Below are 21,456 nucleotides of genomic sequence, written 5' to 3'. Positions count from 1 at the left end.
GAGAAAGAACACATCTCTGAATTACAGAAATATGAACGAGATGTTAACACAGCCTAAAATTCTGGGTGGGTTCCACTGCCCACACTGCTGCCCTGTGCACATTCCCACAGTCACTTTAAGGAGTGACACAGGGCACACAATTCCCTTCCTGAGCGTTAAGGGGCAAAAGAAGTTCTTCATTTCTACATTACGCTTTTAAAGAATTGCATTTGCTCCTTCAGGAGGTGTCTGCAGCAGGCTTTGGCCAAGCAGATTTTAACTCAGTTTGTGCCCTTTTTTTTAAAGTTTGGAATCTGAACTAGTCTGAGATCTATTTCTGATCTATCACTTCAGCATTTGCCCTGTGTACAGATCATCTAGTATTTTAAAATACCCCTTCTATGGAGGGAAATAAAGTAATCAGATTTTAGGATTTAAAATATATTAAAGAATTACTGTCTTGTAAAGTACAGTTTGGATCAGATTCTTACCAACATAACTTGTTTTACTGTCATAGCACAGAAGAGCTCGGGTTAGCAACCAGGCACCACAAACAGCTTAAGCCAAGAGACAGCAGATGGATAGAGAAATATCCTGGGAGACAATGGTATGACATAAGTTTTCAGCAAACCTACAGCTTACTCATTTTTGAGGGTTGTTTGGGGGGTTATTTATTTATTTATGGGGGTGACCTAGGTACTTTGACAGAGGGGAAGGAAAAAAAGGAAGGTTTTGTGCCAAGTATTAGGGAAATCTGATGTTTGTTCTTCTCTCCTTCTGAAATATTTTCTTTAAAGGTATTTTTTAAAAATCGGTTACTTTGTACCATTTTAAACTTTAAATCCCACTTTGTTTTAAGCACAAATTGGCACATCGTAGGAAAGCTTCCACTTACAGAAACTGCATCTTTTGTAGCATTTAAAGAAACCACATTTCGTATTTAATTGCCATTTCCATGTGCCTTTGAGCTTTGGTTCGGAGCTGAAGTGTTGCCAGAGAGCAGAGTTTTGCATTGTTTCTGTCCTGCACAGATTTCGGAAATACCAGCGGCTGCACTAAGCCCGTTCTCATGAGAGAGCTGGCACAGGGCTGCACATCAAAGAGCTTATAATAAGCATCTAAACATTTGTTTGTTTATTCAAACTGCTGAAACTTGGGGAGATTTATTCATCACGAGAGCTGGGGCACATATGATTGAATTTGGATTTCCTCTTCCTTTCTGATGGGGAGCCTGGACAGCCTTGGGCACCACCTCAGGCAGAGCCCCTGAGGAAGATCCTACCGTGGCTACAGAGGAACAGTTCCAGCTCTGTCCCTCCTGAAAGGCTCCCCGGGACTGAGCTGAAAATCTGCAACTGCACTTCACAAATGCATTTGCAGCTGCTGTGATACTGTTCAAGCACAAGGTCTTACAAATAATGGTCCTTCCCAGAAACCCCTCATCCTTTAGGAAGTGTTGGATCCGGTGGAGCGTGGTATCTGGTGCTTGCTTATATCTCAAGTGCTTTCCTGATAATCAGTTGCATATAATTTTTGTATCTAGGTTTATTCAGCTTTATTACCCTTCTTTTACCAGAGATTTAAATTATATGTGGGTTTGATCTCAGATTATTGGCATTGTTATGTGTTGTGGGATTTTTTTAATTTAATGTAATACCATTTCTTCATGTTTCAGTTTGTAAACTACAAGAATATAATTGCAAGGTATAAACTTTGACTAAATTAATTACGGAGGTGCTTAAAGAAAAATTTGTAAATTATTTAATTTAAATATTTGTTACATACTTTATCTTGTGAACCCTTTTGTACAGTGAGGAAATATTTACTTCTATGGGCTAAGGATGAAGAGGCTGAAGTCAAAGACAAATTGCTATTTATTCCTGTCTGGTCTTTATTGCTGTATCGTTTGTGAAGAACCATCACAAATTCTGCAAGTTACCAGTGTTTGGTGTTGACAGTTGTAACAAAAATTTAAAATATATTTTCACATAGAACATAGACTTCCTTTTATTTGATTTTAATAAAAGCAAGTCTAGTTGAGGAAGAGCTGTAATCCCAAAATCGAGGTTTTTAACTTGAGTTAACCAATACAAAAGTTAGTTTGTAGAACTGAATTAATCTTTGCTTTGCAGCCTGGTAGCTCGTTTTCCTTTGAAGTCTGAAAAGAGCTAAAAAAAAGCTGCACTCAGTTGGTGTGCCAGTGCTGGTGTTTTCTGAGGAACTGACTCGTGGCTCACTGGCAGTGAGAGCGTGTGCTCAGGATTATTCCCTGCCCCCTGCCCTGACGGCGAGCTGCAGCTTTGGTAGATGCATTTTCAAACCTGTGGTTTGGTAGTGCAAAACACAATGCTGAAATGCCACTATTGGCTTTCCTATAGGAGTGTTCCTGTAGGATTTTAAATAGAACTGAATTTGGAGTCTGCTCGTGGGGATTGTGTGTCTTGTGATGCAGGTGTGCCAGTCTGTGCCTCCAGCACGCTGCTGAGGAAATGAGATACAGGGACAAAGGTACCTTTCAAAGGTATCTACCTTTTATCTTGTTGTAATCCAAACACAGCAGTTACCACAAGCACAATCTGTTACAAGTGCTCTAGCAATCGTTTGTACTTCCTGCCTTTTATTTGTAACAGAAAATTTGATTTCCTCAAATTGCTGCAACCTGACATATTCACCTGATCAGTGTCACCATAGAGGTGTGTTGTCTCCTGAGGCATTTGTGTCACGTCTGTCAAAGCTCTACTGGATTCCCAGTGCTCACCTCCCTCAGTCCCGCTGGCAGCAGGAACACGTGTGAAAGGTACTGATGGAGCCACTGCTTTACACTGGGACACAGACCCGCTGTAACTGAGCCCACCTGAAGGAGGGTGTCTCCTCCTTTCTTTTCTCCAGTGTACTCACAGAGGTTTTTTAATCTATTTTCTGCTTCTGAAGCTGGGGTGGTTTTTTTTCCTTGAGCTCCTTCACCGATTGTGTCAGTCGATCTTGTCAGATTCCATTGCGAGGGTGTTTCAATACAGAATTCCTATTGCAAGGACCTCAGTTCCAGATGCGCTGCCTCTGCCAGGGGATAGGCAGCATGCATGAAAGAGACTACTCTGATTACAGGCTGGACCTTAAGTAAGGACTGCAAGATCAAGCAAAAGGTACTTGAAGTTGTTTTTCAGTATTTTGGTATATTTTCTCAGGTTGGATATGCAGGTACCATAATCCCTATCGTGGTAAGGACACCAGCCTTATGCTCAGTGCAGGGAGTTTCACGGCATTCTTTACACTTGAAAGAAAAAAGATTGGCAGGGTGGAGAATCCTGACCCACGGACATACCGGCAAGCACACGAGCAGCGTGTTGCCGCCGTGTTGCTGCCGTGTTGCTATCATGTTGCTGTTGTGTTGCTATCATGTTGCTGTTGTGTTGCTGCCGTGTTGCTGCCGTGTTGCTATTATGTTGCTGTTGTGTTGCTATCATGTTGCTGTTGTGTTGCTGTCGTGTTGCTGCCGTGTTGCTGCCGTGTTGCTGCCGTGTTGCTGCCGTGTTGCTATCGTGTTGCTGCCGTGTTGCTGCCGTGTTGCTGCCGTGTTGCTGTCGTGTTGCTGTTGTGTTGCTATCATGTTGCTGTTGTGTTGCTGTTGTGTTGCTGTCGTGTTGCTGTTGTGTTGCTGTCGTGTTGCTGCCGTGTTGCTATCGTGTTGCTGCCGTGTTGCTGCCGTGTTGCTGCCGTGTTGCTGCCGTGTTGCTGTCGTGTTGCTGTTGTGTTGCTGCCGTGTTGCTGTCGTGTTGCTGTCGTGTTGCTGTCGTGTTGCTGTTGTGTTGCTATCGTGCCGCCTGGAGTGCGGCGTCCTCAGCCCATCTGGGATGTGCTGCAGAGCCGGGCAGGGCTCCACACCCCGGGGGTGACTCACCCACACACTACACAGTGCTGTCCCCACACAGCACGTCCCCACGGGACACAGTGCCTTGGCCCCCAGGAGAGGAGCAACATCCATGGCTTCGGTTGCCTCTGTGGCGATAACCAGTCTAATCGGCCTTCAGCAGGATGTGTTTGCACAAGAACTCCCCCTCTGCAGCTGGACAAAGTCTGCCTTAGGAGCTTCTGGGGTGAGCTGCATCCTGTGTGGCTCCTGCTGTTTCCTACTTGCTCAGAATCTTCTTTAGGAATGCAACACCATGGCTTAATTACGTCATGATGTTAAGGCCCCCTCGCACATCTTAACTGGTCTGTTAGCTGGTATGACACAGAAAAAGCACAGTGTTGTAATGCTGCCAAACCCTAATCACTAGAGCTAATGAGTGTTTTATTAAATCAAAATAGCAATATTAAAGAGGAAAAAAAACCACCAACCAGCTCACTGTTTCCAGTCACCTGTTTTTAGAGGTTTGGATACATTTAATTGCAGTAAATGCAGAACTTAGAAAGAGCAGACATTTCTTGCATGGAGTAGTCAAAGCTAATTCTCATGGAATGCTTGTTTCCCAGCAAAAACCACTAATTCAAGCCAAGTTCCCAAGTTTCTCTCTGTCAGAACAATGCAAATGACACTTCCAAGGACAAATGAAAGCTCTGGTCTCACAGGGATTTTTAGGAAAGAAAATGTATCTTGCACTTGTGAATGTAAAAGTTACATTTAGCTAAATACAATGACACTTCTCAAACCTTACCAGCCTACTGATCTAGGATAAAAACTTGAACTAAACATTTTTTTTCTTTTTTACATTCTGATTTTTTTTGTCTTCTTTAAAAATAAGAGATTGAATTCACAGTGTTTGTATAGAGCCTGGTAGGAACCTATGTGCTTTAAAAAAAGTAATCCTTTCAGACTGAATGTAAACAACCTTAATTTGAAATACGGTTTTGCCTTAATGGTTGTAAGAAAAATAAAGTATTTTTAAAAGTGAATTTAATGTTCTGTGCTAATCTTTTATTTCCAGGAAAGGAACCCACTGCAAAAAGGTATCTGCAATGTTGACTTCTAACATGGATCTTTTTTTCCCACAATTAGAGACATATATATATTTTATGTCTTAAAGCACTTGGAGCTTAAAAAGGCTCCATTTTTAAATGGAGCAAATAGGTCCATTATTGCTCCTCTAGTCACTGCAAGAAATTCCAGTCCTTAACAGAGGACACCAAAATACTAAGTCCAGAAAAAAAGAAAGTACACTCAAATGTCCTCATAACTAAAAATAACTCATTGAAATAATGATGACTTCTTTTAACAGACATGTTCATTCTACTAAAATGATCAGGTTTAGATGTCCTATGACAAATTATATGCATGGATGAGTTGAAAAAAAAAGAGATGTTAACCAATGCAGTAACAGGTTCTGAACCAATGACCAACAAAACCAGTAAAAAAGGTGATTTTGTGATTAGGGAGCTTTCTAAACATATCCTTAGGGTGTGTGACTCTGGTTTTATGGAAAAGCCACCTAAATCATCTTTTAAGACAGTCAAAACAGATAACTGAGAAGCTAACTTTTGAGCTAAAGAAACTGCTGTTTCTGCAACATCTTTTTACTCTTTTTTTTAACTGAAACTGTTTCTGGCATCCCTATTTTAGGTGCAGTTTAATTGCCCAGTTCAGAAAGAACTGAGTTTATTAATGGAACTCTTCTATGTCCAGATTAACTGATGTGAAAGTGAAAAGGAAGCCACCTTTATTGTAAAGCATAAACTTGATGTGCTCAGGGTCCTCCCCAGTTGCTGTCCTGACATGGACCTGAAGGTTGAGTGACTGCAAGTGCAAGGGACTTGTAAGTATTTTTATTGGTATTTTATTATAGGAGCACTGACCTTCAGGAGTCTCAATGCTACGATAGTATCGAGATTATCATAGTGAAAAATTCAGGTATTTCTATGGGTATCAGTGACATTTTCTTGTAAGAGTTTTATTTTAGACTTAAAGCTCTAAATTCCTGCCTACTGTAATCTTACCAGCACAGCACTGCCAGGTAACGACTGGTGTATAGTGACTTTCTTGGATGTATCCTGAATTAAGCCAGTTAAATGTGTCTCAGATTTTCATAACACTGTAGGAGTGTCAAGAACAACACAAAGCATTGAAGTAGCAAATGTGTAGAATTGGACCTGGTTCCTCTGCTGTTTGGTTTTTCACTCCAAGCACTTTCCATGGTGACAGCAGGCTCGTCTGCCTTCCTTCCTGGCTCCTCCACCCCTGGGAGCCGTTCCGCTGGCCCTGCGGCTGCTGCGCGGCCATGCCGGGACCCAAGGTAAGGAAATGTGGGACTCTTCAGTAGTAGTGAGCTGATGAAGGTCACTTCTTTAAAAGGAGCAATATGATAGTCTCTGAACAGAGAGGAGAAATCCCAGCCAAAGAACTGTCACTCTTGGTCCCTCAGGATTTATGTTTTGTATGTGTTTTTTTGGAGGATTTCTGCTGGGGCTTCCTTTTATCCATGTCTTCTTGTATTTCCAAAGGAAAGGCCTTTATGTTTTCCTTCACACAGGGGAGACAGAACCTTTTGGAGTAGAACAGACTACATTCCTGTAAAAAAAAAACCAACCACCATTATTAGCAGGATACACAAAATGGAAATGCTGAAGTTCTAGTCTCGTTAAACTACATTTATATTTAGAATTCTTCTAAAATTAATTCTTCTTCTAGGCTGGAATATTTCAGCAATTTTTCTTAATAATTCTAAGATCTGGTTAGAGCTAACTGGGTGAAAAATAAACCCTGGGTCTGAAATAAGCACTAACCAAATCAACTGTCCCACTGCTCCCATTAAAGTGACCTTTACCAGCTCCCTGCTGCAGGGAACAGCAACACATCTCCTTCGGCTGCCTTGTCCTTCCAGCATCATCCATGCGTTTCCTGGCCTGAGGACTGAATTCCAGATAGGATTTCTTGGGTAAGCTGGTGCTGCTGTTGCTGATAGATTACTCTTGGAGAGTTAGGCATGAATAAAGATGTAATGGATTCCATTATATTTTGGTTTTACCAAAACAGCAAAGTTTTCCTCTAAAGCTAAATCTTGGCTTATGAAGATTTCTCCCTTCTGGGAGGGTCTTCCAAATTCCTGCACTGGTATGTGAGACTTGCAGTCTCAGCACTCTCTTCCTCACCACTCTCCACAAAAATGGCGTGGAGGCCAACACAAGTATCAAGAAGATATGCAGGGGGCTGTGGGCTCTCACAGACCTTAGCTGCCACTTCTCCATAACTCCCCAAAAACTACTCTTCCTTCTATTAATCTGTGCACCTGTACTGTCCTAGGAGAACACTACAAAGTATCACTATTATATCAATATCACAGAGGTGTCCAATACCCAGAATAGCTACATGAATCAGCTGAGACAATTCAAATGAGATTTCATCCATTACCCACCTTTACCCTCAGTGAATGTACTCACTGGTTAAAACCTCCTCTCTGAACTCTTGATGGCAAAGTATAAAAGCTGCTGTGCACATAGAAGGTATTTTCACTGTCCTTGGAAAGACACTGCGACCAGACAGGCTCCGTTCACAGCTGGTTTGGTTGTCAGCAAGTGCTACAGACCCAGTATTTATCTTTCACCCAGGAGCTGTCACCAGATGTTAGTTACTGAATGGGGAGAAGCAAAACCTATGGAATATTTTAATCTATGTGCAGCATAGAGTTTGAACAACTAGAAGAGAAGCTTATTAATGTATTATTCCTTTGCCCTGCAGCGAGACTGACGTCCTTGGTTCTCCTGACGTGCTGATCACCAAATTCCAAATAGGATTTCATGGGTAAGCTGGAGCTGGTGTTGCTGATGGATTATTCTTGGGGATTTAAGCATGAATAAAGACATCATTTTAGATAGATCTGGACATCTTTTGGGGAGAAATGGATTCCCCGGGTCTTACCTAAATAGCAAAGTTTTTCCCTTGCCATGGTCATTTGTATCTGGCTTTCTTCTGGGAGCTTGGCTTGGCTATTCCTGTGTTTCTGTCCTTGCTTTTGTTTCCTATGTCACTCTCTGGACTTTAGCAGCAGATTCAGCTGGTAATTATATCAAAATCACAATCAGCCTGCTTCCACGTGACTTGGAAGCTTGAGGAACAACTTCTTTCATCTGTTGTCCTTTTCCACACTGATGCAAGGCCCCTTCATATGCAGGAACTAGTGTGAGGCCTTCATCTCTGAAAAGCCCTGAAACTAGATTTCAGTTGCACAACCTCCAGAGCCTATTGGTTTTTGTCTTTTGGTATCCTTAATACGTTAAGCTGCCAGTTGAAAAGGGAGATTAGGTTTGAGTTGGTCCTGCTATTGTTGTCTGTGTTGCAGCCCCCCTGCCCCCGGGTAAGCTCAAGGCTCCCAGTGGTGGCCCCTGGGCCATGGCAGAGAGGGGAGAGGCTGTTCCCCCATCCTGCAGGTGGGATCTCCAAAATTAAGATGCAGCTCCTCACAGGAAACACAGGGGCTCAACTTGCATTCTTTTGGCTGAAATGAATTGCTAGCTGGTGCTGATTTTGGCCGACGGGACTTAGGCACATAGTGACTATGAACCATTGCACACCTGAGTGCTGGGTCCATGTACCCTTAGTCCTCCTCTCTGTCCTAACTCTTCTTTTAATGCCCTATAAATTAAACTTAATACGTAGAGTCAAGCCCTTCTTTTATACCATTATCCTGATGCAGTTCTGTGTTTAATTGGATGATTCTTTAATATATTTTCCTCTTTCCATGACCAAGGCAGGAGGGAGCCATTGAAATTTCAAACTTAATAGTCCAGTTCAGGCGAAACTGAGGTGCCAAAGCATGCTGCCGGAGTTTATTTCTGTTTTGACATGAATCATGTCTGAAAGTAATGTATACAGGGATGGTATCTTTACCACACTATGTAAAGGAATGGTTCTGCCTGTCCGTGCCCAGGACTGACCCTGCATGACTGGAAGCTGAGTGGAAAGTAGCTGTAGTATTACATTTATCACTTAATACCTACACTCATGACCAAGGTCAGTGGTTAGTCACCTTCTGCTGAGCTGAGCAGTAAGGGATGAAACTTGCTCCCCTTCCTCCTTTCTTCCCTCAAAACCACCTCTTTTCCTACCTTTAGTAAGCATTGCAATAAAACAGAAATAACTGTTTTAAATTACTAACATGGTCAGATTATATAATTTTGTCTCCCCTTTTCTGAAAGGGAAATAGGAAGAAGGGCACTCAACCTGCCCAAGGACTTTCAAAAGCCTTTTTATTCTCTTCCTTTTTGTGGGGTTTTGACGGGTTTTAAGACATTACAGATAGTCATTAGAATTATTCCCAGTTGGACCAGAACTAATGGCACTTATCAATACACTGTGATAAAAGATTGGTTGGTTGAGCAGGGTGATACATGCTGCAAGATGACTGGAGTAAATTAACTGAGTGAAACTTCAGAGGATATCTGAAGATGTGAGTTTGTGAGCACTATATAGAACAGTTGCTAAGTCGTGACTTTTATTGGCACAGCAACTGTAAGGAAATACACCTCTGCTAGCATGGGCTGTCTCATGAAAAGCCTAAAGTCTGATCTGTATCTAGGCCTCCTTAGGTGCAAAAGCTAGAATATGAATCCAATCCCTTTGCCAAATCTAAGGTCAGAAAAGTCTTAATTTTGTCACATGTTAGCCTAGCACTGTTTTGAATTTCCATAAAATTGAAAGCAACCTGTCACTAAAACCTTTCCAACTGGTCCAGCTTCTTTGCCAAAGAGGTCCAAGAAAGCATGATATTCTTCAGCTTCAGTTCCTATGTCGTAACATTGTAGAAACATTCAGCCCAGGGCTGAGTTGATCTACTTGGGTCAAGCATAAGCAGGAACCAAAACCAATCCACAGAGACATTATCCTAACTTTGTCTCTCTCTATTGCCTTGGATAAGTTTTTACTTCTCTGGACTTTTAATTTTCCCTACATGAAAGAGGAATAGAATGTGTTTACTTACTTTGTGGTGTGGGTGTTTCAAGCACTAATTATCATTTCTGCAGATCTCTTTCAATGTTACCTAAGCAGTATTGCTAAATACATTTTGAAACCATAGTCATATGTGTGATTCACTATCTGGCCTGGCCAGTTGGGTAAGAAATTTATTCTCAATTATTTACAATCAAGGTTTTACATGCAGTGATACCATCAAGGGAATCTTGAAAACTCAGATAACAAGCAGTAAATGATTGACGTATTTCCACAATAGGCAAAATAAGCAGGACTGTTAAAAAGATTGGAAGAGGCTTCCATTTGGCTCACTGCAAGTGTCTTCTATGCATTGCCATGGCCTGGGTTAACTGAAACCAAGACAAGAAAAAGACCCACCTACATTCACAAAAGCACACTGTGTGCAAAGATCCTGAGAGGCTGAAATGCTGTATTTCTGACAGATTGAACTGCCACACTTGGAAATATCTGTTGAATCCTTCATAAATTCAAGACATTTCATTTGGGAATGAAAATAGCTAAATGTGCTCAGGTTTGTCCAAAATGTGTCTGTGTTGCCTCTGCTGTTAAAAAGGAAGGCTAAACCTGACATTTTAAGGTTGCCTACCAGCTGCTACTCTAATTCAGTTCTTTTTCAGAGAGCGAGCATGGCACGGCACGGGCAGAATCCACAAGAACATACAATTATGTACAATTAACACACGTGCACTGGTAGGACAACGGGGAATGGCTTGCCTTAAAAATAGGCTGTTTGGGTTTTTGCTGATTGATCTTTCTCTAACAGGTCACTGGGACTGAAACAAAAAGAAAAGATTGAAGCAACTTGTTTTGCTTGTTACTTACTGTACCAACACACACTGATCTGCTACACAAACTGCAATGAGAGCCAAGGATGAGGAATTTCTCCTTGTCAGGGGTGAAAGGATCCTTCATGACATAGGCTTCTTCCAAAATCCTGTAAAAGAACAATTTCAAGCTTTTGAGGGTAGATTTCACAGTAGGGGACAGTTAAGAGGGGGAAATTGTGGAGGCCGAAAAGTTATCAGCCCTTTGTACTTGATTTGCTCAGCCTGCTGTTGTACATGAGGCAGTGGAGCAGCCCTGCAGCTCCTTTTCTTTTCAATGCTGCAGCTGCCTTCAGTCCTGTACTGCACTTTCTGTCTTCCAAAATTAGGGCAATTGGTGAGCCTCTCAATGTCGCCTTACTAGGTTTTTCTGAATGCTCTACCTTAAAGTAATTGTTTCTCTTCCATTTTTTATGGCAGGCACTCCTCTGCACGGCCAACTTCAGTACTTTGTCAGGTTACCGTTTCAACTGCACAGCTTTCAGTGAGAGGTTCTCTTCCCGAGCCGCAGGCACGTGAGTATGAAATACAAAGGTGTTACTGCTCTTAGGTATGGCACTGCTGTAAAGCTAAGGTTCCCACCTCTTGAAAGCAGGAGCTACTGCCAGAGCCTTGCAATCACCTGCAGTGTGCTTACTTTATGTCACAGACTGTACTGGTTGCTCCAGGGTATTAAGGGAGTGCATTCATTAATGATTTGGCAACCTGCTTGGGAAACACTACGGCCTTACTCTTCCTGGGAGCTCCAGGCAAAATATTACAGAAGTCAGTTGGGTGTCTGTCTGCACAGGGCACCCAGCAAGGCCGGCTTACTCTTGGGCTTAAGTCAAACTTGGATTCTGGTAGTGATATGGATAAAAGGTATCCTGTTAACTCATACTACCTTCTCCTGCCTATGCACACACACACACAGGTATGTGTGTGCCCACGAGCGTGTTCCTCTCTCCTTTTCCTGCCCACTCAAACAAAAAATGGTATGGCCAGAGCCTTCCACTGTTGGGAAAGATCAGGCATCTTAACACAGCAGATCACTTTGTCAGCAAGTCTCCTGGGACACAAAGACTGGATTACGTGTGCAAAGCTCCCCTTGCAAGGTTCGCAACCCTAACGTAGCCCTCATCATGCAGAGCCCTGGCCACTGCACAAGCCCTCCCATCCAGCACAGGTTTCCTGCACCACTGCTTTTGGGATGTGTGAGTAAGCCAGGAAGCCAGCCAAGAGAGATGGGGTGTGAAGCTGTTTCTTTCTTTTGCTTTTGGCATCTGAGCAACCCAAATAAAGCTGAGATGTTAATGCTGAGCTTGGATAACCTAAAGTTAAGATTCACATTCAGCTTCAACTCAGAGTCTTTAGGAATGGACCTGATCAAAGGTGAGCCATTGCTCTGCTGTGTAGAGGAGGGAAAAACCAGTAGCACTGTAGGATTTGAGATTATAAAAATACAGCTGCCCAAGGAAAACAGCCCAAGCAGGTCATCAACAACTGTTTCCATTCTGTAATACACTGAGTGGTTTTATTGGGGTGAAATGCTGAGTACATGCCTGACTTCCAATCCCAGTGAGCTCCTGACCATGTTTACCTGACAGGTTCATTTACCAAGATGGCCTCCACCAAGCTACTCATGCATTTAAAGCAAAGTGCTTTATTTTATGGGGACTTTAATGTCTGCAGACCAAGTTATAACTGCATAGTTTCTAGTTAAGCTAACCCTACTTAGCAGAGGTGGAAAAGGCTTCAGTCCCTGAAAATGTAAATATGTACTATATATCCACACATTTTAATGCCATACAATGTGACAAGGGATTGTCTAAGTCATGCAAAAAAGCACTGCTGTTAGAACTCCAGGTTGTGTCAAATGGCTCTTAAAAAGTGTTTTTAGCATATATATTTCATTCATGCTGTGTGTATGTATTGCCCAGCTGAGGGAGGCTACTGTGACGAAAGGGCTATTCCCAGAAGTACTAGGCTGGCAGTCAACAGTATTATAGCAAGAAAGTACTGGTGTAGGTGGATAGCAGAGTGGTCAGTGGGGCCAGGAAATAGGTGAAATACAAATCTTTGCATGGCATCAAAGCAGGACGGGAAAGCTGATTTTTGCCTTTGCTATTAACACTGACAATTTTTAACATTCCTTCCCTTTGGAAAAAGAAGATCACTTTAAGTCTCATGTTCAGGGGCAATATGGCACGTTGTTGGGCTCATGCAGTGCACACTGTTGCACAGTACAAGGACTCTAATGCTGGCAGCAGCAATGAGGTCTGTGACCCCAGAGTGCACTTACACGACAGAGCGTGAGTTCGGCGGCCTCGGCCCGTAGTACGTGTAGGGAGCTGTTAACCCACAGAGCTGGCACTCGAACTCTCCTGTAGGCTGAGCTTCTTGAGGAGCATCCATCTTTAGGCTACCTACAACAAACACAAAAAATCTTTTAGCTGGCAGCATGCCTGTAAGGAGATTAAAATGACCTGAGACATCTGGCTATGCAAATTAAAATCCAGTTAAAAACTGATTATTGCAAACCTCGATTAGTAAGTCTTTTCTCCCAAATCAAGCTGGTTTCCCACATCCCAGTTAAATTTTCAAATTTGCTAGACAGGTCTATAAATTGCAGCCAAGGAGCGTAATTTATATCAAGTTCCTACTAACTTGGAACTTGATCTGTGAAAGAATTTAGGTGACAAAGCACAAGGCTTTGATCTGGAATGAGATCTATACTCCCTAAGTGCTTCTCAGCACACGACTCCCTGTCTGCTGCTGTGCAGAATCCCAATCCAGCTCTGCAATGCCTGTCTCCTCCCTCAAACTGCAGACTGGGAGCCATGAAAGGGTTTGGGACCACGCTCAAGAGGCAGGTACCAGAAAGGCAGGAGTCGCAATGATTTACTATGTGTTTTTCTTTGCTTCTGGTTCACCTTCAAATAGAGTTTTGGAAGCTTACCCCTGGCTCCCTGTTCTTGTCTGGCTTCCCATGGAAATGAAGCTAATGTAATCACCTGCACCTAGATAGAGTGTTGGCCCACTCAAGCCACACAGGACAGAGGAGCAGGTACCTTTCAAAAGGTTTAGGTCCTCTAATTTTTATGCAAATAGGCAGAAGGGGAAGACTATGCTTTATCCTCATGAAGGATGCCCCCATACTTCTGCTGAGCAGAGACTGTGCACACAGGAAAGCTGTAGTCCCTCCTTCTGGCAGACTGCAGGCCCGCCCTGCAGAGGCTATCGGTCCCCAGGTAGAAAACACAGCAATTCATGCTTCATCAGCTTTGGTGCTTACAAATTACTTGTTTAAAATCGTGGCCATTGATTTACATTTGGGAGCTTACCCTTCACAAATAGCACTAATATCAGTTGAGAGTCACACCCTGAGCTTTTCCAAAAGCGGGGTGTGATGAGTAGGCTTTTAGGATTGATTTTGCTATGTATACACAGTCCTATCAAGCACAGCTAACCATGTGCCTGCCCAAAAATTGCACCAATCCATGAATGAAGTGTGGTTGCTTGTTTGCAAACCAGGTATCATCCCTCACCTGCACCACTTTCTTGTACAGACGCAATCATCAAGAAGACTACAGCTTTTAGCTAAAAGCCCTCACACTTTGCATGGCATACTGTGTTCTGCTGCCAACTCATCAGCTTTTCTAAGTGAAGTGGAGCTGCCTTCAAGCTGAAGAAGGTAAGCACTAGGAACTCAGATTTGGGTAGTATCTCAGCAGGCAGGTCGTGTGTGCTCACAGCTGAGCACATACACAGCCTGCCAAAGGACAGCAGCTCATTCCCACTACCCCTTCCCTGCAGAGCTGATTCAATCCACTAAGGCCATGTCTCTGTGCTTTAGCTCAGCTCAGGGGTTTTCTTTAGGAACAAATTGCCTGACTGTCCCTCCTTACCACACTGGCTTTGCATCACTGAGCACACAAACCAGACAGTTTCAGACAAAATAAAACCAAAGATGTGCTCCAGAAGCACACCTAACACACACCAACCTGAATGCCCAGCTGGTGGCCATGCAATCTACAGACTGTAACCAGAGGTAAAACTGAAACATCCCAAAACACAGAGAGTGGGCAGCTGGTATACAACATCCAACACCTTGGTCCATGGTTTCAATCTTACTACATCACACTAGTTACTAACGTAGTAACAAATAAAAAAATATTTTTTTTTCTTCTTTTAATGTCTTTTTTTCCCTCCTCTTTCTTTAGGGAACTAAATTGGCTTGCAGAGGAATCCAACAGCTGCCAACAGTAGCACAAGGTAAGAGGCAAAATTGCACCACCAGCAGAAAGGCAGGGCTCAGCTGAGGGACCTGTACATCCCCCCTTTAGTGACAGTAAGCTGCTATTTCTGCCCACCCAGCAGGGTGAAACTGAATCCTTGGAGACATATGCTGCTAAGGTGAATTAGGGGCAAGGTGAAGCAGAGTTGTGACTACTTGTCATCTAATGTTCCAGACGAGCAGGGAGACCCTCAGAGGTGACAGAGGCTTCAGAACAGACACCCAGTTCAGAAAGTCCTAGCCTTCTAAACCCTGAAATTTCATTTTGGAAATCATCTCCCTTACCCCATCATTCCTTTACCACTACCCTTTCCACTGCCATTCCTGGCATTTCAGTAGTGCAGAGCGTTCTTCAAAGGTAACACAAATGGGGCTGAACACTGGTTTAGTAAGTGAATCTGCCTTGTGAATACCTTAGGAAACAACATTTTTTCACAAGTGATATGACCCTTGAACATCATGTATTCTCCCCACCTCACTGGGATGCATGAGGGAATTTTTTAAAGTGCTTTCAGATTTTTCATTTAGTTATAAGGCATGCATATGCTACCTATTTCTCTCTGTATTTTAAATTTAGATTCTTCAAACTATATACAAACTCAGCTTAGAAGCCTGCATTTCGGGATTACCAGGTAAGTCCCCCTGACATACCTAACTCTACCTTTTATGTAGGCAGTCAGTAGCAATACCAAGACACCCACCCATCTGAATTAGATTCAGTTCAACACTTGTATGCAATTTTTTTGTAATCAGTCTTTTTTAAAAAGGGGAAATCATGAACCCCACAGAAGTAAAGTATGGAAAGTCACTTGAATCAAATAGAGTAGAATATAATGGTGATCTTTTCTTTAAAATAATGCAAAATGCTAAGAACCACCACCACAACAACAACAACCAAAAGTATTTATGGCAGTGAGGATCATAGACTTCGGAATGAATGTGTCCTGATCCCAAGTCAAAATAACAGCCCTGGGTTCAGAGCTGAAGTGTGTTAGATATAGAAACACCTGCTCTCTTATAGACCATTGGCATGTAGAACAGAATCTGTTCAATGACTAGCACTGGGAAGGAATGATATCTATGTACAAACAGATTTTTGGCTATGCCAGTTGAAAAGCATATGATCCTGCCTGCAAGGCACAGATGAATTTATGATGCTTTCCAGTTTGTTCCCAGCTTACAAGTCACTGGTATCAGCTGTACCAAGTTTTATTTCACTGGGAACATCATTTGTCCTGAGAGCTCGTCTACACATGAGCACTTGGGAAAGTTAAGGTCACTAAAGGTATGAGGTTAATGAACATACAGATTTCAGAGCGAATGCTCCCACTCAGAAGTTAAATTTGATGTACAACAAAGTGAAGCCATTCTCCTGAAGAAAGATATCTAATGGCAAGTGTATTAAGCTTTCAGTTTCTGCATGTGCTTCACCCCTTTAGTCTAACCCACCCAGCAGACAAGTCCCAAGATGCACTCTTTCACAAAGGGTCACTTCCAAAAAGCTCATTTGCTTTATCATAAAGAACCGTGTCTTTATATCATAAACCCTTAGTCGAGACAGACGTTGGCTTATCACAACAGCAGTTCCTTGGTTTGGCCCTACACACCATCTTAGCAAGGTGCCTGATGTGACAACTGTCACGAGGGGTCTGTGTCCCCTCCAGGCACATGAAGCATGAATGGTTTCCCTCTAGCAAACCAGAGCAGGATAAAGGATCTCTTGAGGAGAAAGTCTAGGGTGCTAATCCCTTCATAACAAGGACAGGCAAATTCGTGACCACAAGTGATCCAAATCATCACCAGTGCCACCACTGGCTTCCTCTCTCTTCCTTGGAAATTCCTGAAGCAGCCCCATGTCCCAGTAATGTGTCAAAAGTCTTACTGGCTGACACGTGCTGAACAGGTCTTTTACATCATCTTGTTTAGAACTGAATTCTGCCCAATTTTTTCCACTTTGACTGGAAGCCACAAGGTACTTGAACACATCCTTGCTTTAAGCACATGCCCAGCTCTTCCGGAGAGCACAGTTACCCACACGTGCTGGGTTACGGAGCAATCACTGACCCAGCACGCAGAAACCTGCCAAGTCAAGCCCAGAATGCTGCAGGACGTCTGTGAAGTTGGCCCACATGTCATGGCCAAGGGTGAAGCACACAGATTTCAGTGCCATAGCAAGGAAATGACTGCAGTGAAAGAAAGGCATGGGTTAGATAGTGCTCTGTTTCTCCATGCTGTCTGCAACTGATACCTGATATGGATGTGGGGAAATGGCTCTCAGTGCAGTTCTCTTGAGACTCCTGAAGACTTCAGAGCAGTTCTGCTTGGAGCACTCTGCTAAGAGGCCTGGAAGGCATGCCAGAAATAATAAATCACCATTAAATTGTCAGAGCCAGTGGCAAAGTAGTGGCACAGATAAGTAATCTGATTTTCTTTGCTTCAAACCTCATCAGCACAAGTCTTTACAATGCATAGGTTAAGCCCCTTTCAGGGGGAGGAGACTCATGTATTTCTGAGTCACTGATAAACTAGAGAAACTACACAAGAAACAAAGTGCCTGTAAACAGAACCAGCCTTTAATTTGAAAGGGTGCCAGATAAAACCAACATTGACACACCTTTAATCCTCTCCAATCAAATCCTTGTTTCTTTTACCTGCCAAGATTTTCCTGCAGTATCCACTGTTGATGACAATGACCTATTAAAATAATCACAGCTTGATTTCCTGCAGAAAGGAGTGCTCTCTAGCAGAAGGGCAGGAGCCACTGAGTTCATAGCCTGGTACATGCCAGCATTTGGTGTGATGGAAATTTAAATACATCAGGAATGCACTTGCCTTCTTCAGAAAAACGATCTGTTGCCTAATTGCTCAGGTAGCAGATGAAACAGCAGAACCTTCTTACTTGCCAGTTAATCCCCAGGGGAACAACTCTCTCCCTCCAGTTCCCTCATGCTACTGCCCTGAAGGCATGTTCAGGTCACCTGTTGGCTGCCTCCCTGCTTTTCCTTTGAGGTGACTTACCTTGGTTTCAGTGTAAATTAGCCCAGGAATGTAATTGCACCAAGCATAGCCATTTGGAATTTTATCCTTATTCCCTCTCCCAGAGATCGAATTTAACCTTGACTTGTTGCAGCAACTTTTCCCTTTGGGCCGGGGGGTTGTGCTGGTATTGCTGTGCTGTCTCAGCTCAGAAGGAACAGGCTGATCCCTGCAGGCTTCCCTCTAGCTACAGGTCACAGAGCAGGCCCCGAGCCTTGCTGTTCAACAACAGCCTCCGTGGCTTACCTGTGGCAGCAGGACAAACATTCTAGGTGGTTGCAGATGTGAAAGGGAGCATGTTTCTTCAACAGGTGTAGGGAATGACTGAACAGGGTGTGCCAGAAGAAAGAGAAGAGTAACACAGACAAGCAGCTCTACAGGCTACAGCTCTAGGTAAGGCTTAAGAATACTGTTTGTTACAGATCTGAGTGTGTGCTGCCTTTCTGCACGTGGCCCGAAGTGTGGTTGGTGAGTAATAACTTCACTAATGTTAGGAAAGTTATGACAAAACAAATGACCAGTGGGGAAGAAGGTGTAGTATAAAGTTACTATGGCCTGCAGTGAAAAGGAGATTTTAAAGCAGGCAGTGGTTCAGGTGTTAGATGGACAGTAAAATGCTGGTGAAAATGCTTTCATCAGGCATTGAGAAAAGGAATATAATGAAACATCTGCTGATCCTTTCTTGCTTTATCCTAGCCTGGAGCAAAGAACAAAGAAGCCAAACCATTGCAACCACAAAGGTAACTAATTCCTTTCTTAATCCAAATCTCAGGTGTGTGCTTATCTATTGGGAGTTTGGGGGCTCTTTACAGCTTTTTTTTTTTATAGATATATTGATTTTTGTGCCAGCAAAAACAGTTTTAGCAAACAGACCGTTGCAAAGGCAATGCACAGGCTAGAGAGCTTGGCATCTCAACAAGCCTGTGGAGCACGTCTCCATTCCAAGTTATTTTAACAGCAGAATCCAAGTATTTTCATACAAGTATCATCAAACTAAAACTTTTGGTCTAAACAACACCAGATTGCTACATCTGCGTGGAATAAAACTTTCAGGGGATCCTTCATCAGGTTCTTGATGTAACCTTGTCATATCTGTAGAGATCACAGACTCTGAGGCAAGTCACAAAGTAAGAGAACGTATCACGTAATGCTCTCGTTATAACAGCTACTTTGCCTGTCATTTATGTGAGAAATTAAGGCAGGAGGGAAACATTTTTGGCATGGGATCCGGAAGCATCAAGGTCTTAAATTTTGTTTATATAAAACATACATTTCAATTGCAAGGATATAGTTATATATCCTTAGTAACTGCTAGTACACAGATCCAACTCTGGCTCATAGGTGCCTAGAGTTGGAAGACAGCTTAAGAGATTATTTGGTCCATCACACCCAAGGCACAACTGGCTTTGTTCTGAAGGCATTTTGCAGTATTTATAGAGACTCCTACCAACCCATGTGTCTTAGAGAGCAAATCTGGATGAAGTGTGAAAGAAAGCCACATGATTAACCTCTCTAAGCAGAGAGACCACTTCTAGCATCACTGAAATATGGAGGTATTTATTTGGGTTCTTAGAGCAGATTTAGAGGGAGGCGGTGGTACCTCATCTCTTATACATCTTGCAAACTTCCTACTCCCCCTCACTTTTCAAAGTGAGATTGTTTCCATGGCTCTGTGGTCCTGTAAACCCAAAGCTGTAACCCCTACATCACTTCATTCAAGTGCAGCCTCATACTAGAATTGTCCACATATGGCAGGAAACAAGGGTTTCCTCTAAGTTCCCCAGACTCCTTAAAGCTCCTTCTCTGTGGATCTCCAAGAGCTGTGTCCCCAAACAGCTCTGAGCTTCTCTGCAATCCTCTCACCAGCCCCTTTGAGGCTCTATCCTGTAGCTCAAACCTCAACTTGCGAAGCTCCTCAGAAAAAGCACTCTGTGGCCACTACACCCAATTAAACAAGCAATATACTTTATATCAAACCCCTCACCAAGAAAAAAAAGAAATCATATTCCAGCTTGGCCTCTGGCCCTGGAATCCCGAGTGTGTGTCCCGTTAAGCAGTGCCCTGGTCAGCAGGTGGTTCGCCCCCTCCCGGTTCCCGGCTCTCCCTCCAGCCGCCAGTTTCTCACCCCTGATTCCCCCCGCCCAGTTCCCGGTTCCCTCCCTGGCTCCCCCTCCCTCCGCAGTTTCCTTTCCCCCCGGCTCCCGTTCTCCGGTTCCCGGTTCCCAGTTTCTCCCTGGCTCCCTTACCGGTTCTCGTTTCCGGTTCCCGCAGCTCCCGCTCCCCCCGCCGTTCCCGGTGTTCCCCCGGCTCCGGTTCCCCCCCCGGTTCCCCTCCCCCCGTTCCCAGTTCCTCCCTGGCTCCCTCCCGGTTCCCGTTCCCGGTTCCCCCCGGCACGTCCCGGCGCGCGGCACCCACCAAGTCCGTTCCGGGTTCGCGCGCGGCCGCCGCGGTCCGGCCCCGGGCGGGCGGCAGAGGGCGCTTGGGGGAACCGTGCGGGGCGGAACTGTGTGCGGGGGGGGGGAGGTGGCAGAAGGCGCTGTGCACCCGTTCCTCGGCCCCGGGTTTCCCGCGGGAACACACCGGCACTGTCGGGTCCCGGGATACTTGCTCGGCCTAAGGGCAGAGTCCTGCTTAGTAAGAAAACCGGGGGCGAGGGAAGTTTTCTGAAAGAAACGTCTACTTAGAGCCTGGCTGTAGTCGAAGCCGTTGTTAATAGCACTGATAAAATGACAGGATGACTGATGAAAACTTGCATGAAAAGAAATGCCTTTATTTTAATTTTTGCCCTTTTCAGCATGTTTCCAGAGGCTTCTCCTGCCTGGTCCCTCTGACTTCAGTGGGTTTAATGTGCACCTGTCTTCTCACCAGCTCTCTTAGTTCATTCAGTTTATCTCCAGGTGCTTTTCCTGGGTAACCCAGGTGATGTCTTCACAATATCTTGGGCGCGTTGTACTCAGAGCCGAGAAAAGCACCGATTTCAGAATTGAATGGAGTAACACGTTCTGAAGGAAGGAGGCTCCAGATGCAATAAGCCACTCCCGTGAAGTCTGGTAGCCATAGGACAGGCCGTACAACACAATGAGAAACGAGGACAGGGTAGTTATAGCTACAACCAGTGCCCATGAGACAGGCACACACCACCACCAAAGAACAGGCTCTGTGGCCGGGGTCTTACGAAGTTCCCTGATGGTACTGCTTAATGATTTCCTTCGCTTCAGAAAGATGCTCCCATCTGCATAACTACTGGACGACTTTGACCTCCTCCGGGAGGATGTAGCCCCTGGAGGGGATTTCGCATCAGTCATCTGCTCCTCTGTTTCAATGACATTTGCAACTTTTTCAGGTAGTACGCAATTATTCCAGAACTCAGGCTTGGCCTCTGGGTACATCTTAGTCACTACAGGAGTAGGTTCCTTCTGGGA

General features: G+C 43.9%; 2 protein-coding genes and 1 long non-coding RNA gene across 7 annotated transcripts in view; 2 read left to right on the top strand and 1 right to left on the bottom strand.

Moving 5' to 3' along the window:
- Nucleotides 1-4,544: 4,544 nt before the first annotated feature.
- CDPF1 (cysteine rich DPF motif domain containing 1) lies at nt 4,545-20,536 on the bottom strand. 3 transcript variants are annotated; one of them, XM_017826560.1, is made up of 6 exons: nt 20,281-20,341; nt 18,017-18,280; nt 17,247-17,341; nt 13,004-13,127; nt 10,721-10,832; nt 4,545-6,481 (listed from the first exon to the last, which is right to left on the bottom strand). In XM_017826560.1, exons 4-6 carry the CDS (start codon nt 13,114-13,116, stop codon nt 6,332-6,334), a joined length of 375 nt encoding a protein of 124 aa, XP_017682049.1. In that variant the 5' UTR covers nt 13,117-13,127; nt 17,247-17,341; nt 18,017-18,280; nt 20,281-20,341; the 3' UTR covers nt 4,545-6,331. The 3 variants fall into 3 exon arrangements, with proteins under 3 accessions (XP_017682049.1, XP_017682048.1, XP_017682047.1); XM_017826559.1 differs by lacking the exons at nt 18,017-18,280; nt 20,281-20,341 and adding an exon at nt 20,450-20,536; XM_017826558.1 differs by lacking the exon at nt 18,017-18,280 and having other exon boundaries at nt 20,281-20,348.
- On the top strand, nt 7,648-15,798 carry LOC108503029. The gene is made up of 5 exons (XR_001876701.1): nt 7,648-7,711; nt 11,143-11,237; nt 14,271-14,395; nt 14,925-14,976; nt 15,576-15,798. It is a non-coding gene; the product is annotated as an uncharacterized LOC108503029 (long non-coding RNA).
- TTC38 (tetratricopeptide repeat domain 38) overlaps nt 18,288-21,456 on the top strand; it is a 38,712-nt gene continuing 35,543 nt past the window's right edge. For all 3 annotated transcript variants that reach the window (XR_001876696.1, XM_017826549.1, XM_017826550.1), the window contains exon 1: nt 18,288-18,774. Coding sequence is in view for 2 of the 3 variants with exons in the window: in XM_017826549.1 (XP_017682038.1) it covers nt 18,637-18,774 (138 nt within the window). In the remaining variant the exon portion in view is untranslated. The remainder of the gene's footprint in view (nt 18,775-21,456) is intronic.

This window comes from Lepidothrix coronata, unplaced genomic scaffold (genome assembly GCF_001604755.1).
Source record: "Lepidothrix coronata isolate B3197 unplaced genomic scaffold, Lepidothrix_coronata-1.0 Scaffold129, whole genome shotgun sequence".
NCBI classification, from domain to species: Eukaryota; Metazoa; Chordata; class Aves; order Passeriformes; family Pipridae; genus Lepidothrix; species Lepidothrix coronata.
Note: the sequence above shows the minus strand (reverse complement) of the source record. Positions and strands in the feature narration are given on the sequence as shown.